At 62.4% G+C, this 16436-nt stretch overlaps 1 protein-coding gene across 2 annotated transcripts in view; it reads right to left on the bottom strand.

Annotated features, from left to right (window-relative positions):
- The window catches only part of CIC (capicua transcriptional repressor), a 26560-nt gene extending 11440 nt beyond the window's left edge, over positions 1 to 15120 (bottom strand). The window contains exons 1-2 of one of the 2 annotated variants that reach the window (XM_021696644.1): positions 15080 to 15120; positions 9086 to 11896 (exon numbers count right to left, since the gene is read on the bottom strand). In XM_021696644.1, the coding sequence (XP_021552319.1) occupies positions 9086 to 11885 (2800 nt within the window). In that variant the 5' untranslated portion in view covers positions 11886 to 11896; positions 15080 to 15120. Of the gene's footprint in view, positions 1 to 9085; positions 11897 to 14293; positions 14369 to 15079 lie in introns of those variants that run through there. The other variant, XM_021696643.1, reaches the window with a different exon arrangement.
- Positions 15121 to 16436: the final 1316 nt, after the last annotated feature.

Raw genomic sequence — 16436 nt, 5'->3', positions numbered from 1 at the left:
TTCTCCTCTTGCTGGCTCGCTCCCTCCCTCCCTCGCAGCTCCGGCGGGTAACGGCTCTGGCCCCGCGCGCCCCGGCTGCCGGTGCCGCCGCCCCGCCTTTCCGGGCTCCGGGCCCGCGGCTCAGCGCCGGGTCGACCTTCGGCTCCGGGCGGGCAGACGGACCAGCGTGCGTGCGTCCGTGCGCTCCGAGCGAGCCCCGCGCAGAGCCACCGCCGCCTCCCCGCCCCGCCACTACTACGCGCTCCCCTCCCCCCGCCGCACCTCCCCCCGCCCCTTCCCCGCTTCCCCCGCGGCCTTCCGCGCAAGCCCGGCCCCCCGCGCGTGAGTCCATTGGCTGCCGCCGCCGCGCGCGGGTCAGGCCCCGCCGCGCCCGCCCCCATTGGCCACCCCGGGGGAACGTCAGTCATATGCAAATAAGGGAAGGGCGGGGCGGGCTCCGGTTGGCCCCAAGCCGGCCCGGGGCGGGACCGCGGGAGGAGGGTGGCAGGGAGGGCGCACTGCAGTAAAGGCAGCGAGCCAGAGGGGCGGTTCGCGGCACCGCGCTGCGGAGGCCTCGGGGTTGTGTGTGCTGCTACGTGTGTCCAGTCCACGCGAGGAACACGCTCACGCGCGGCTTGGCCCACCTCCCTCACGCCCGCCTGAGCGCGCACGGCTCGGCAGGGCAGACGAACTGCGCGGTAGGGCTACGCGAGCCACCCCGAGCCCTCACCAACTCACGCCAGCAGACTCTTCCCCCACCACACACACTCACACACACACACACACCCCTCTCACAGACACTTTTCCTGCCACACCCATTATTTCATACACACCCCACGGTCACATGTACCCTTGGCCTTACACTCACACTGTCACACACGAAGTCACACACCTTGAACACCTGCTCACATGTATGTACTACCTCCCACACTCCTGGTCCATCACTCCCCACCCATCATCATACACACTCGTTCTCACCCATCCTCCACATCACCCATTTCATGCACGCCTTGTCATACATGCTTCACCAACGCATATTCTCATTGCCAGCCCACATGAATCATCATACAAACAACATATCAAACAGGCAGCATTATCTCACACATCTCATCACAACCGCTGCTTGTCCATCACACACACACACACACACACACCCCACATCCCTCCCACACAACCACACACACTCTTCCATCTTCACACACTCTCATGGGGCCTTCCTGGCACCTCCCATCCCCAACACAGGCTAACTCTTACAGATGCCATTGTACTGACCCCCGCACACTAGGTAAGCTTACCCCAGTGAGCAATCCTTCAGTACCCTGGCCCCCCAGGAATACAGAGCGCCATGGCCATTCACTGGCCTGACACTTAGCAGCCACCTGGGACCCTGTACCTCACAGTGTAAGGTGGTGGGGGGCAGGGGGGCCACAGAGCACCACTGTGGGCTGGCCCTACCACTCTAGGCTGGGAGTCACCCCTTCCAGAAAGGGGCCAGGAGGAAGAAAGGAAACAAACACTGGGGCTTCAGCGTGCTGGGAGCTTGTATGTATTATACTACTCATTGAATCCTCACAACCACTTAGCGAGGTATACTTTATTATGCCCATTGTTCAGATGAGAAAATGAGACTCAGAGAAACTGAATAAATTGTGCAAGATCATGCCTCCAGAACGTAACAGCCCAGTGCTCCAACTCAGCTGCTCTTTCCACTACTGAAAATTTAACCTCGGGGTGGACCCAGGCAGACACTCCCAGACGTCCAGCAATATGGTCAGACAGTGATACAGAAAGAACTACAGAAAGGCCAGAGAGCACACACAGAGACACATGCAAAGGTCTGGGGCCCACCAGGGAGAGAGGCAGAGGCCTTGGATCACCCAAGATGGGCCCTGGGGTCACATCCAGTAGAGGCAGAGGCCTGGGGTCACACCCGGGCAGGTTTTAAAGGTTGCACAAGCCCAGATGGACAAAGAGTGGGCTCCTACACAGGTGGAGTCAATGACAAGCACAAACAAATCCCTTTCCCAGCCTATTCCATCCACTGACAGAGCCGAAGGCATGGAAAGGGGACAGAAACCTGTAATCTGGGCCCAGAGGGGAAGGGAAGGTCCATAGCCCTCTGACCTCCAGAGACTGCAGGGCCAGACACTTGGCTGTGAGCCTGGAGGGGGCCACTGGAGGGACTATTAGGTGACTGCCCCCTCCTCCCTATGCAGCCCCAGACTCAGACCCTCCATTACCTCACTGCCCCAGGGACTGCAATGTGAGGCAGAAATCAAGGCTGAAATCAATGTGGCCCGCTATCTCCCCACCACTGCCCCCTCCTCTCCCCTCCGGTGAGTCACCTACTGGCAAATTAACCCCTTCCCTACTACAATGCAGCCCAGGACAGAGCTCGGAGCAACATTGCCCCCAGCCCCCCGACTTCTGTAGGGTGAGAAAAGAGCTAGGCCTGGCACAGCAGGGAAAGAGGGCCCCACACATCTGGGAGGGTTGCACATCTGGTAGAAGACACAGTGCCCACATAGGAGGGATGGGAAGAGGCCCCTTACAGGGTAGGGTACAGCCAAGTGGGGACCCAGCCTGGCAGGGAGGGGCCGGAATCCGGGCAGGAAGGGCCCCCCTGCCCTGGGCACCGGGCCAGCCCTATACTTAGCTTCCATTGTTCAGAGTGGAGCAACCCTGGGTGGGGGTGATTAGAAGTGGAGAAGAGGGAGCAGGTCCTAACCCCAGACAGCTCCATCTCTCCAGCCATCCTCAACCCTAACTGGGGCCTCCCTAATTGGAAAAGGCTGAGGGGGTTTCCCAAACCAGGGCCCCAGTCCCGTCTGAGAGGTGGTGCAACACCACCCTGCACTCAAGGCAGGTAGGTACCCAACAGAACTGTGGTGCAGCCACCCCCTGCACCACCCCATCGCCAATTCCACAAAAGGTTTGGCGCCAAACATCCCCCGAAGCACTACCCCACCCCCAGCCCGGGGACAGGGAGCCCAGACAGAGACACCAGCTGCCACCCAGGATGGCACAGGCTGAGGCCTGCCCAGAGGCCTGGGGCGTACAGCCAGGGATGCTGACAGACTGAGGGACAGGCAGACACACTCTGAACTCACGGGCCCATTTATTGAGCCCAAGAGGCACCGCGCCCCTGTCGCCCGCGGCTCCCCACCCAGCTCTACAGGCCCGGGTCCCCGCCTTGGCTCACCACCCCGGTGTCCCCAGCTCCCCTCACCCGCTCTCCACATACACACCCACCCACCCCGGGCGGCGTCGGCGACCGCCAGGGTTGCCTGGGGAACGAGCCCAGGATTGGGCTGTGAGGCTCGGGAGGGATGGGGGCCTAAAAATAGCGCCGGGGTGAGTCAGTGTGAGTGGGGCTGGGGTAGGCAGGGGGACTAGGAGGGAAAGAGGCAGCCGAGAGGTGTGGGGGAGGGTCCCCAGGGATTGGGAGACGGACGGGATAGGACCGAGGAGGGGGCATGTCGGTTTGGGGGTGGAAAGGGGCGGGGGGTGGGGGAGTGTACAGGCACCCGGGCTTGAGAGGGCTGGTCGGCGCGGAGGGAGGGAGGCGCCCAACCCGGGCGGAGGAGGGGGCGCCGCCCTGCGTTCTCCAACCCTCCCCGCGCTCACGAGATTTTCCACTCGCCGCCTGGCCCCCAGCCAGCCCCCGGCGGGCCCCACAAAGCCGCTTTGTGCTGGGAGGGCGGGCGGGCGCCCGGCCGGCCTGACACCCACGCGGGCCGCGGCGGGGCACGGGCCAGCTGGCACCCGAGCTGTCTGCGGGGGGGCGCCCCCACCCAGCCCGAGGGCGCGGCCGCTTAAGGGTTAATGGCGCAACGGCGTGGGGGGGTGGTCTCAGCCAATCAGCGTCGGGAGGCGCGTAGGCGGCCAATGGGAAAGACGGAGGCCCGACGCTCAGGGCCTACCCCTGGGGCGCGGGAATCCGCGCCCCTCGGTGCGGACCGGGGCTGGGCGCGGCCCTCAGGGTACCGGTCCGGATCTGCAAAGCCCCGGGTGCACCCTGTTTCCCCGGCTGCTTCGCAAGAAAAAGGTTCAGAGGGAGATAGGCTCTTGCAATCTGGAGGTGGCACGGTCGGGATTTGAACCCAGGTCTGCCTGGCCTCACACACGGCTTTTCTGCGGAAACAGGGAGACGGGGGTTCCCTGACCCAGGCCCCCGTGGGGAGCGGGAACAGGGGACGGGGTGCGGGCGGAGGAGGCGGCGCGGCGGGCTAGGGTCCAGCCGCCTGCGGTGCAGCCGCTGCCGCCGGTGGTAATGGGAGCCAGACGCCGTCGCCGCCGCTAATGCGCCTCCCTCCCGGCCACTAATGGAGCCATTAATGCCCGGGCGCCGGGGGCTCCGGGCCGCACCCCCCCGCCCCGCGCATGCGCCCGCCCGGCGCCGCCGCGCCGCCGCCGCTGCCGCCAGGAGGCAGCCTGACCCCTTGCAGCTCCTGGTGCTGGGGTCTCTTCCGCGAAGTCCCTAAGACTGACTCCCGCTACCTCAAAAACGGCCCTTCTCTTTTCTCTCCTGGGCAGGTCATCCTCTTCTTCCCAGCCTAGGCCTCCTCCCTCTCCAGGAGAGTCTCCAGAGATCTCTGACATCCAAATCTAACCTTTTCCCTTTCCTGCTCTAAACTTTTGCCTCTTCACCCACCGGCATTCAAGCTGGCTTGGCTAGAACTGTGCTCCTTGGCACGCTTCTGCCAATCCTGGGCTCTAGTGTCAGCTCCAGCTTCCACTAAGCCACTGAGAGGTCATGCACTTTGACCCCTCCTGGCCTTTGTTCCTATGGCTGCCTCGGCCAGGAACACCCCTTTCTTTCACTCTCCCGAAATCCACTCATTCCTCATGCTTCAGCTCAAATGTCACTTCCACTAAGAAGCATACCTGTACCTCCCTCATCACCCTGCATCGAGCCAGAGTTGTCTCTGTCCTCTGGCTTCCCCACACTCTGTACCTCCTTCTGCTCATCCTTGCCTGTGCCTGCTTCCAGGTCTGCCTTGCCCACCCACTTCCCCCAGGGCTGCTCAGCCTGGGCCTGGGAGAGATGAGGAGGGACTTCTGGCGGGGGAGAAGGGGTTCACCGTTTGAGACAAAACAGGAACTCTGGTGGGCAGAATCTGGATTTGGGGAGTCAGGAGAACCTAGGCCCCTCTTTGGGCCTTATTTTCCCCACCTGGCCAAGCATGGTCTCTGAGGTCCTACTACATGTGGGACTCCATTACATGGAGCTGGCACCAAATGTGTCTCCGGCAAGGCATTGAGGGGGTAGTTGGGGTGATCTGGGTCGTGCCCTCTAGCAGGTGGGTGGGCACAGGAGCTGCCTTCCTGTTGTTCCCCTACAGCCGGATCTCCTAGCTTTGCCCATGCAGCCCCCGCCTTCCTGCCTGACTTGGGAACAGGTGCTTGGATGTAGATGGCTTCTGACACATCTCAGGACGTTTCAGGGACAGTGGTGGGCAGTTAATTTGTCAAGGAACAGGAAGGGGCTCCCAGGCCTGTACAACCTCCCACCACTCCCCAAGAAGGGGAGTGAGGGACCTGGTGCTTAGCAACTGTCCACTGATTCAAAGGGATGGAGCACCTGATGTGCACAAGGTGGAGGTGAGGGGCTAGGAGGCGGGCAGCAAGTCTGTCTGAGGAGGGGGAGGAGGGCCAGGGAAGGCCCAGAGACACAGGATCCCAAGATAGGGGGCCAAAACAGAAGAAAGGTGGGATGAAAGCTCAGACAAGGACTGATGTCTAGGGAGGGACAAACCAAGAAAGGTATAGAGAGGCAGACAGAGAGAGAGAGACATAAGTCCAGAGAAAGAGACTCAGGCCCAGAAAGAGACCTAGACAGACAGATGTAGGGACCCAAGGGAGAAACAGAGAGACACACAGTGGCTCAAAGGCAGGCAGACCGAGGCCCCGGAGAGGGGGCACTGCCTGTCAGTACAGGGAAGCCAGGCGGAAGCTGGGAGCTGGAAAGGAGGCCGTGCCAGGAATGGGGCTGAGACATCTGGCCTCCTGGGCTGGGGCTGCAGGCCCTGGGGCAGCTTCCTCTCCTGGGGAGCAGGCGGGAAGAGTCAGAGGGAGGTGGCAGTGGCAGCTGGCTGGCCTGGCCATGCACAGAATGTGGAGAATGCCGGCCGCCTGCCCCAGCACGTCCCCCAGCGGAAGCAAATGCCTGGCGGGGGGCAGGAGCAGGCAAGCTGTCCCAGGCCGCCCCCTCACACCTGCTGCCCTGAGTGAGGGTCAGGCCTTGCCATGAGTGGGCAGAAAGGGACAGGACCACGGCCTCACTATGCCACTGGGCAGGATCTGCCCTACCTGGGCCTCAGAGGCAGAAGGCCCCAGGGTGCCTGCCTCCCAAGGGCTTGGGGAGGCCTCTGGGAGAAGAACAAAAGGACCTGCTGGCTGGGAACCTGAGGGCAGCCTGGATACCTCAGCATGGGTGTTGTTAGGGAGGCGTTGCTCAGAGCCGCCAGGACAGGCACCGGACAAGTTCTGACGACCAGACAGCCCGCAGCCTCCCTTCCCTGAACTTCAGGCCCCACCCCTCCACCCCCCAAACCGGGGCTGGTAATCCCTATTGCATAGCATCAGGTGGATTCCATGAGAGGGCCCCACACCTGGGGCTGGGCACGTGGTAAATGCTTAATAAAAGACGGGTCACTATTATTGTTATCGTTGTTATCGACAGTACTTAAGGGCCTGGGCTCTGGAGCTAGACAGCCTGGGTTCAAATCCTGGCTCTCCCTCTTCCTAGCTGGGTGACTTTGGGCAAGTCACTTAACCTCTTGGGGAGCGGTTTCCCCCTTTGAACACTGGAAATCCTAATGGTGCTGGCCTCCTGGGGTGTTGTGAGGATTCGGTGAGTAAATGCTAAGGCGGCCCTTACAGAGCCGTGTACCGCGCACACACATGGGTGGTGCTCCAGAAACGAGGACTGCTGTAGCTTCTGGCACTGAGAGACCCAGGATCTGGAGATTGGGAGACCTGGTTCAAGGCCCAGTCCTGACCCTCCCTGGCTGGGTGACCTCAATCAGAACTCTTCTTCTGTCGCTTTTCCTCATCAGGAAAATGGTGGCAGGTACCCCTGTTGGGTCAGCCCTGGTAGGCCTCGGCTCACCTACATTGGTGCCATCCCCCTCCAAGCGCCAGCAGTGATGGTCACGTGACACAATGCTATGAAGGCAATGTCGGGGGCTGTAGGCATGTGGGGTGGGGGCAGAGGAGGATAGTTCTCGATGGAGTCTTTCTGCTTCACTTTCTTCATCTGGCTAAGGACAGAAATCCCTGCTGTGCCCCTCTCTGTGGAATTTTGCTCCTATCAACTACACTAACAAGTGTAAAAAATGCTGGGGGCAGGGCAAAAAACACAACTCACAACCTCAGCATATAAGTCTGAGGGGCAAGCACAGCCCCTGTGTCCCTGTGCCCTGGATCTGGGCTGGAGCTCCGTAAGGTCAGGGCCTGGGCTCCCTCCTGCCAGTCTCTGCCCCAGTCCCAGCTCCCACCCAGATCCCCACCTCCTGAGATCCAGTCTCCTTCCTCCCTGGTCTCCCTGTCTCTGGTCTCAGGCACGGGAACTCACTCTCCACAGTACAAGTGCGGGTCAGATCAGCTCAAAGCCTTCCATGGCTCCCTAATGCCCTCAAGATAAAGTTCCCAAGTCTCCTGAGGGCCCTCAGGGATCTGACCCTTGCTCATCAATACAGCCGCACATTCCCACACTCGCCCATCTAGAGCCCTTGATTTTGCAGATTCCACTTCCTTCAACTACCTACTTTGGCCTCGAGGCCTTTGCCCAAGCTCTTCCCTCCGCCTGACGGCCCTCCCGCCAGCCTACCCAGGCCCGCTTTCTGCACACCCTACACATCTCACTTTAGAGACCCTGGCCCCTGCTCCAAGAAGCCCTCCCTGACTCCCCCCCCCCCCCCGCCCCCCGCCTCCTGGGCTTCCCCCCATCCCAGCCCTGACCGCTCCGGATGCTCACTGTCTGGGGACAGATCTGTCTATCCCAGGACTGTGAGCCCTGTGAGGGTAGGGCTGTGTCCTCAGCACCAACTAGCAAAGAGTCAGGGCACTCAGTCAACAGTGGATTAAGAAATAAAGAAGAAGAAGGTGCTAGGGAAGGGGCTGGTGACTGGTCACCCTCCCTGACAGTCGCTCTGACAAGGCCCAACCTGGCCTGGCCTCTGGCTCTCCCGGCCTCCGGCCTCAGCCCTCTGGACATAACAGCTTCCCTCAGCTGTGCTCCTTCTGGCCTCCTAGGAGGCTCTTCCAGCCCAGGGTTGCTGGTTCCAACTCATCCTTCAACTCTTGGCTTACACGCCCTTTCCTGAGGGCAGCCAGACTGGATTTCACACCTGGAGGCCTGCCCAGCACACCCCCAGCTCCCCTCCACGGCACTGACTGCACCTGTGGTATTTACTGGGCACAGGCGTGAGGTGAGCGCTCCAGTCCTGATCTTGCCACCCCGAGGCAGAAGGCGCTGTTGGAGCCTCCATCTTCCCATCTGCGACCCGGCACTGTGGCCCAGCGGGGACGAGCCAGCCTGCCTGACTTTGCAGGCCGGCTCCAGGATTTACTAGCCGTAGGACCCAGGGCAAGTTACTAACCTGGCCTCAGTCGCCTTTAAATGAACATAATCCTAGTCCCCGCCTGTTAGGTTCGTGAAGACGAAATGAGCGGGTATTTCCAAAGGGCTGAGAACAGGCCCCGTACAGTACCTCCGCGAGGTAACTCACACGATGCTTATTATCATGGTGATGCCCCCACTGGCCCTCCAAACACGGCGGCTGTCATCACGATTATCAACTCTGTTCCTCTGTTACCCCATCAGGATGGTGGGGGCCTGGCTCCCGAAGCTCAGGAAAGGTCTGCTGACTGATAGAGCGCTTGAGGGTGCAACAGAAGGCCTCTGGAAACACTGCACTGAGCCTTCCAAGTCCAGTCCCTTGCCTGGCATGTGAATTCCCGCTGAAACATCTATGCAGAGGGGAGGCTAATCTCCCCTTGAGCCCCTCCCAAGGTGGGGAGCTTCACCTCTCTCGAGAGCCAGTTTGCAAGCGGCCCCGTCCCAAATGAGCCCTCACCCAGCCATTCCACCATCTCTTACCTGTCCCAGGTCGGCCCATGATGACTTCCTTTTTGGGGGCAGGATGGCTGGTGTAGCTGCTGGGCACCAGGACGGGCAATAGGGCAGCAGGTGAGGGGTGGAAGGCCACCGGCTGGAAGGGTGAAGAAGCCAGGCCGAAGGTGGGCATCGGCTGGGCCACGGCAGTCGGCGCGGCCGGAGGCACGGTGATGGGCACGGGGGCTGGCAGAGGTGGGGGCAGGCCAGGCTTCCCACTGGCCACCCCAGGGGGCACCGGGGTCTCTCGGCAGCCCCGCCCAGGTCCTGCTGCCCGTGCCTCGCCTGCAGTGCTCACCTCCCCAGGGAATTTGGAGGGCAGCGGGACGTCAGGGTTGCGAACAATGACGGGTGAGTCCCGCTGCACAGCAGGAACCCTGCGCACAGAGGGCCCAGGGTCCGAGGTCAGGCCAGCAGGCGGGGGCAAGAGCAGCAACGGCGAGGGCTGGCGGGATCGGGAGAAGGGCACGGCGGGTGACACAGCCCGGAAGCCAGCCGGTGTGGAGGGTGTAGGCGTGTGGGACACCGAGTCCACGCCGGAGTCCAGGCTGTCACTCTTGGGGAAGTCCGGGGTGGCTCCCCCGCCCCCCGCACCAGGCGCCCCCAAAGCCCCCGGGTGGGGCAGCAGCTCTGTCTTCCTCCGCCCGGGGCTGATGGGCACGGTGAAGGTCAGGTTGGTCTGGAAGGTGGGTAGGATGCCAGAAGAGTGGCGCTCTCTGGGGGCAGGCGGCGGTGGGTGGGGGCCCAGGTCCGGTGGTGTCAGCACGCCCCCCTTTGGGGTGCTGGCGCTCAGGTGGCGGCTGCGAACGGCAGTGCGCTGGATGACTGGTGAGGCGTTGATGGGGCTGAAGTTGGCGGGGCGGAAGCCAAAGAGCGGCGAGGGGGAGGGCGAGGGGGCCGGTGAGAAGGGCGACTGCGTAGACACGGGAGAGAAGGAGGGCGTGCCAGAGCGAGAGCTGCCCAACGACACCAGCATCACGGCCGCCTCACACTCGTCGAACTCAAAGCGCGACAGGTCAGCAGGAGCCACCAGGCGTGGGCGCGAGTCCCCGCGGGCCGCCACGCTGCTGGCCTCACTGTCCCGCGATGTTTCGTCACCCCAGTCAAACTCGGTGCTGCCCTCACGTGCCGCCACGCCTGCCGGCCGCCCGGCCCCACCGGGGCCACTGTCCGCCAGGCCCTCCATCTCCTTGGTTCGCATGGACAGGTGGCGCGAGCAGTAGCCCCGCCGCTGCGACTCCTTCATGCAGCCGTCTCGGGAGCACAGCCGGCGCCACTGCTTGCCATTGAATTTCTTGCGGATTCCATTGGGCGTGCAGACCACATCCCCCTTCTTATACTTCTGCTGGGCGGCTGTCAGCGGCGTGCGGGCCCGGGCGGGCGCAGCCCCCTTCTCCAGAGAGGCCACGCTGCTGCTCCGGCTCCCGCCCTGGCTCCCCTCCTGGCAGGGCGACGGCTGCTCGCCAGGGCGGCCGGGGCCTGCGAAAGCTGGGGACTTGGGCGGGGGCGACAGGAGCTGGGGCGGGGGCAGTGGGAGCAGGGCCGGGGTGCCCAGGGCCGGCGGGTGCTTCTCCTCGCCCTCCTCGCAAGTCCCCAGGTTGCCACCAAAGCTGATCTTCGACACCTCCGCATCCTCAGGCTGCTTGGGGTCCAGGGCGGCAGGGCAGGGGGGCAGGGCGCCCCCCGGCTCAGCCTGCTCCTCCTCGGGGCCCCCAGGGGGCTTCCTTGGCAGGGCCTCGGGTTCCCACGGGGGCCGCAGCAGGCGCAAGCTGGAGCGGGCCACCCACACGGCCTCCTCAGGCTCACGGTGTGGCAGCTGCGGGGGCTGCGGTGGGGCGGCCGGCGGGCCCGGCTGGGAGGTGGGGCCGGGGCTCAGGCGGACCTTGTAGGCAGCGGGCTTGGTGGCCACCTCCACCACCACACCCTCACGGTAGGCAGCCACGCCGGGCTCCACGCAGGTACAGACAGCTGTGCCCACCGCCAGGGCCCCCGGCGGCGGCGTGGCGTCCAAAACCACATCGACACCGCCGCCGGGGGCCCCCTCGTAGAACGTCAGGGCCCGGTCCCCGGGGAACTGCACCCCCAGGTCCTGGCTTCGGCGCACCTGGCGCACCACGGCCGGCAGGAAGAGGCCGTCTCCACGCCGAGCCAGCACCCGCTGGGACCTCAGCTGCCGCAGGTCATAGCCGCCGCTGGTGCCACTTGGGGGCCAGGGGCCGGGCCCACAAGCCTCGGCTGCCTCATCCTCCAGGTCGGCTGAGTGCTCGCTGGCCGTGTCGGTGGAAGAGGAACGGGTGGAGGTGGGTGGCCGTGGAGGGACACTCAGGGCGCTGGCCTCCTCAGGGGTCCGTGCCCGCTCTTCAGGGGCCCCGGCTGGCCCACTGCTACCGCTGCCAGCTCCATGCTCCTCCACATACTTCTTCTTGGGCGCTCGAGACTTGAACGTGGCCGTCTTACGGCTGAGTGACGGCTCCCAGCGGCTCGCCTCCCCCTCCACCTTGGGGTCCTCAGCGGGGCCTGGGGCCGCCGGGTCGTCAGGGGGCAGCTCCGGGGGCAGCCCCTCAGCCCCAGGGCCCCGCTCGGACTCCTCCTCCTCACCCTCCTCAGCCTCTTCTGGCCCCTGAGGCGGCGGCGGCTGCTGCTGCACCATTTCGTCTTCCTCCTCCGGCTTGTCGCCCTCCCCAGCCCCTCGCCGTCTCAGGGCCTTGGCCCGAGTGGCCGGTGGGGACTTGCCACCACTGCCAGAACCCGGGAGGCCGACACATGCCTTCTTCATTGGCTTCATCTTTTGTCCACCTGCAGGTGGGAGGGCAGACAGGGATCATCGGGAGCAACTCATGAACCTCCCCCACCACAGCCAGTGTCCCCCAAGACTTCCCACTTGCCGAGGCCACCGCCTCAGCTCCATGATACCTGAAGGCTCTTTCCTGGCTGTCCTCAACTCATGGGGGCCCCTGACTGGCACCCAGACAGACTGGCACCCATGTCCCCTGAGTTATATACTCTGGCTCCCTGGGGCCACTGACACAGATCTGTTCCCTCTACACAGGCCACAGCAGGTGAGTGCAACTGCCCGAGGGGACACAAAAAGTCAGTAACAGTTCACGCCTGTGGAACACGCACTTGGTGCCAAACCGTGGGCCGAACTTGATTTTATTAACCCATTTTATCCTGACGACGGCCCTAAGAGGCAGGTGCGACCAACAGCCTTACTTGAGGAAACTGAGGCACAGAGAGCTCAAGCAACTTTGTTCAAATTCATCCAGCTAGGAAATGGCAGCGCTAGGGTCTGAACCCAGGCAATCTGGCTGCTCCAGAGTCTGTGCTCCTAACCATTTCAGTGTGCCGCCTGTCACATGATCCAGAGGGCACGCTTCCTTGCACTGTCACTGTCCAGAGAGCACACACACTCATACACACACATGCACAGGAACACAGTCACAGAAAAGGAGGTGACTGGGCTGTGATGTGAGCCTCTCTCCACCCCCACCCCCACCCCCTCTGGGCCGCCTGGCATGGCCAGACATTGTGGGAAGGAGTGGGCAGCTGAAAGTCCTGAGGGACGGCTGCCCACTCTTGCTCTGCACCCCAGGCCTGCCAGGTATAGCCATCTCCCCAGATCCTGGCAGGGAGCAGGCAGGGGCACGTCTGGGGCAAGAGCTTATACCCAGTGCTGCCACGGGGCCGTGCATGAGCACACGCACGCGCACAAAAACACACACAGAGGCACACACACGTCATCACACAGTGGGACACGGAGCTACACCCCAGGGTTTCGCTGTCCCACTGGATGGGAGCCTGCCCCTCCCCCCACAGCACCCAGCGTGATACCAGCAAGCCCAGCCCCCCTTCTGGCCTGCACGCATCCCCCGCCCTGATTGGGCTGCCTCTGGCAGGGTGGCTGAGCTGGCCTGGCCCCCTGGGGCCCCCAAATATGCCCTCCGACTCCAGGTGGGGGTAAGTGGGAGAAGGTCAAAGAAAGCAGGGCAAGCCCAGCAGGCCAACCTCACCCACTTCCTGAACAGTCATTACTGCCCGCCCCCTTTCAAGCTGCCCTGAGAAAAGAAAAGGGAAAAAAAACTTTACTCTGAAGTGACTAAGAGAAGCTGAGAGGCCAAAAGGAGGCCTCTGGGAGGGTGGGGGTACCCAGGACCATAACCCAAACACAATCAGAGACACCCCTGACTCAGTCTGCAAGCTCCCCCAGGACCCCTGATCCTGTGTTCTCCTACTTGGGGCCTGCTCCTCCTGTGGACCCTACAATCCCAGGCTGCTCCTTCTCTGGGCCAGTCCTGGGGTCCTGGCGGGCAGAGCCTGTAGGGCCTGGGGCTTCTCACACTGGGGCAAGCATCCAAGTGCCCAGGAGTTGGGCAGCTGCCACCACCTTCTCCCCACTGACCCGCTGGGCCACCGTCCTGGGGACTGAGATCCGGCCCCAATCCTGCCCAAACACAAACCTTTGCATACCCCACCCAGGGCCTACAACCATACGGCCTGGCACCCCTGGACCCTGCCGTCTGGTCCTGCCTCTTCACCCCAGAAGCCAAGCCTTTTTCCTTCCCCTGGGGCCTACTCTCTTCCTGTCCACCCCACTTTGGATAACTCCCACCCAAGGCCCTGTGGGCCCTCACCTCCTTCAGAATCTAAGCAGTAACTCCTGAAGCCCAGGCCCTGGGTCTTCAGGGTCTCATGCCCTCTGCTCCCATCAGCCCTCCTGGCACCAGCTTCTCTGCCACTCTCTCTCTCGTCCTGTCACCACTCTACCTCTGCCTCTCTCCTCACAGGCCCTAGGCCCCCTCCTCAGCCACCCCATCCTTGTCACTCTCATCTATCTCTGTCACCCCTTTCTCCCAGTCACTCCCCTGTCAGCCATCTCCGGACCTGTCACCTTTTCTCTCCATCACCTCTCCTTGTCACCCCTCCAACTCTGTCCCCTCCCTCTCCCTGTCACCCTGATCTAGTCCTGTCACCCCTCCATTCCTGTTACCCATTCTCTGCCCACCATCCCCTCTCCGTCACCCCTTTTCTGTCACTCTTCCTCCCTACCACTTCATCCACTCTATCCCCCTTTCCCACCATCCAACCCACCTTTTTTCCCCCTGTACCCTCTCCCCGTCCCTGCCACCTGTCCCTTCTCGGCCCCCAGCACCCCAAATCCCCCCTGCCCGTGTCAGCCCTGGCCCCGCCCCTCACCTCGGGCTCGGCGGGGTTTCGGGGCGGGGGGCCGTGGCCCCGGCTCGGTCCGGTCCGGTCCCTCCCCGCCCCCCCTCCGGCTCTCCCTCTCGATTCTCCCTTTTTTTTTTTACTCCAACACACAAAATGGTGAATGGACCTGCAACAGCTGGAGCAGCCAGCCAATCACCGGCCACAACCCCGCTGACCGGCGCCGTCCTAGACCAATAGATATCCGCAGCCTGGTCGGCTCCGCCTCTCCACGACGAGCGACATTCGCCATGACCAATCCCGCCCACCCGGCAGCGCCAGGGGGAGGGGCCAAAGTCCAAGACCGGCCTCCCTCTGGGACCGACACCAACCTGAGCCTACGACCGCCTGATCTGCCTGGGGCCCTGCCCCACAACAAGTGATGGGCATCAGCCTTGACCAATTGCAGGCCGTCTTAGTGCAGAACGACGAATACAGTACCCAGTCGCCCTGCACTCTAGGCCGGAACCCAGCCTCTGTGAGGGACAGTAGCCAATGGGGTGCAAGAAGGAAGGGCTAAGGAATAGGCTGTCCAATAAGCAGGCTGAGGAGGCGTGGCCTGAGCGTTTGTTGACCGGCTAGTCGCAATTCCTGCTGGGAATGGTAGTCTTCTTACGGCTCCGGCCCATAGTCGATAGTAAAAAGCAGACTACAACTCCCATGTGACAGAGTGCTGGAGCACCAAAGAACCCGGGCGAGGAGAAAAAGTCGGACAGGGCAGTTCCTGTAAGTCTCCCTGCAGACCGGGAGCATCTTAGACCCAGGGCCCCGACTCACCCGGATTCCCGGCTCTGGCGTCGCCAGTGGCTCCTCTCAGTGGCGGCGGTAGCGGCACGAGGGGGAGGTGCGAGGAGCAGCCAACCGCCACCCGCAAGCCCTGCAGCCAATCAGCAGCGGCCGGGGCGGTGCAATGACCTCACCGGGTTCTACTCTGTTACCCCTCCCCCACGTGGTTGTTGCTGTCGGTAGCCGGGAGTAGGGAAGTTCGGGGGGGGGGGGAGGGGAGGAGAACGAGTGATGTCACCTTTCCCCCGCTTGATTGGCTGTAGGGCGGCCGGGACTATGACCAATCAACAGCCTCAGAAAGTCCGGCGCGGCCCCGCGGAAAGCCCTGTTGCCACCGGGAGGGGAGAGAACGTGCGCGTGTGGGGAGGCGCGCGCTGCAGTGGAGTGAACGCGCGCGGCCTGGGGCTTGGGGACCCTGGGGACAAGTCCTCTCTTCCAAGACTTTGACATGTAGGGCGGTGCAGTTTTCTGACAGCCCCCTTAGGCTTGTCGGGGCACAAGATGGGAAAAGGCGGCGCTTCACACCACATTCCCTTCACACTACATTCTGTAGGGAGCTACTTTGTGGGTGTTCGCACTTGGCGGGAGCGAGACTTTTTTTAAGGTCTCGGGGTGTGTGTGTGGGGGGGGTGTTCACACAGGGTAGGGAGGAGAGGGATATGCCCTGCCAGTCGTAGATTCCTGCAGCCCAGACACGGGGTTTACACCAGGTGGGAAGCTGTCTTCAGTGCATCCATACCCTCCCCGTTGGATTTGCCCTAGATAGAGGGTAATGGGGAGCAGTGAACCCTGGCCTCAGCCGAGGCGTCCGCTGCTTGTGGTGGGTTCCCAGTATGCACACGGGATCCACACCAGTTGTAAAGAAAACGCACGCAGCCTATTGCAGGTGCATGCTGTGTGACATTCCCACGACCCGTGACATATAGCCAGTTCACCGCGGGGCTGGGAAGAAATGTTGGTTGTCCAGTGGGGTTCACTGAGTTTGAAGGAGATACGCATTATGCACTGTCCACGAGAGATTGGCTTTGAGAGAGGGGGAAATTTCACTGTCTGCAAGTTCCACTGGGAAGGAATCTTACACAATTACTTACAGTATTATATTATGACTTGCACGTACTATTTTATAACCATGCTATTTTATGCTATTTTAGTAACATTCTAGAAGAGTTTGCACTTAAACATTGAGCGGGCTTTGAGGGAACTTTTACAGGGCAGTTTAGACTGGGTACCTTGGGCAGATGCTGGGTCTGAGGGAAGTTTATACTCATCAGAGAGTTCCCATTGCCTACGTAGGTAGACCCTTGGAGAGCAGTTCACATTGTCACAAAAAGGGGTTCACAGCAGCTGC

Source organism: Neomonachus schauinslandi, chromosome 16 (assembly GCF_002201575.2).
Source record: "Neomonachus schauinslandi chromosome 16, ASM220157v2, whole genome shotgun sequence".
NCBI classification, from domain to species: Eukaryota; Metazoa; Chordata; class Mammalia; order Carnivora; family Phocidae; genus Neomonachus; species Neomonachus schauinslandi.
This window is presented reverse-complemented; position numbering and strand designations above follow the sequence as displayed.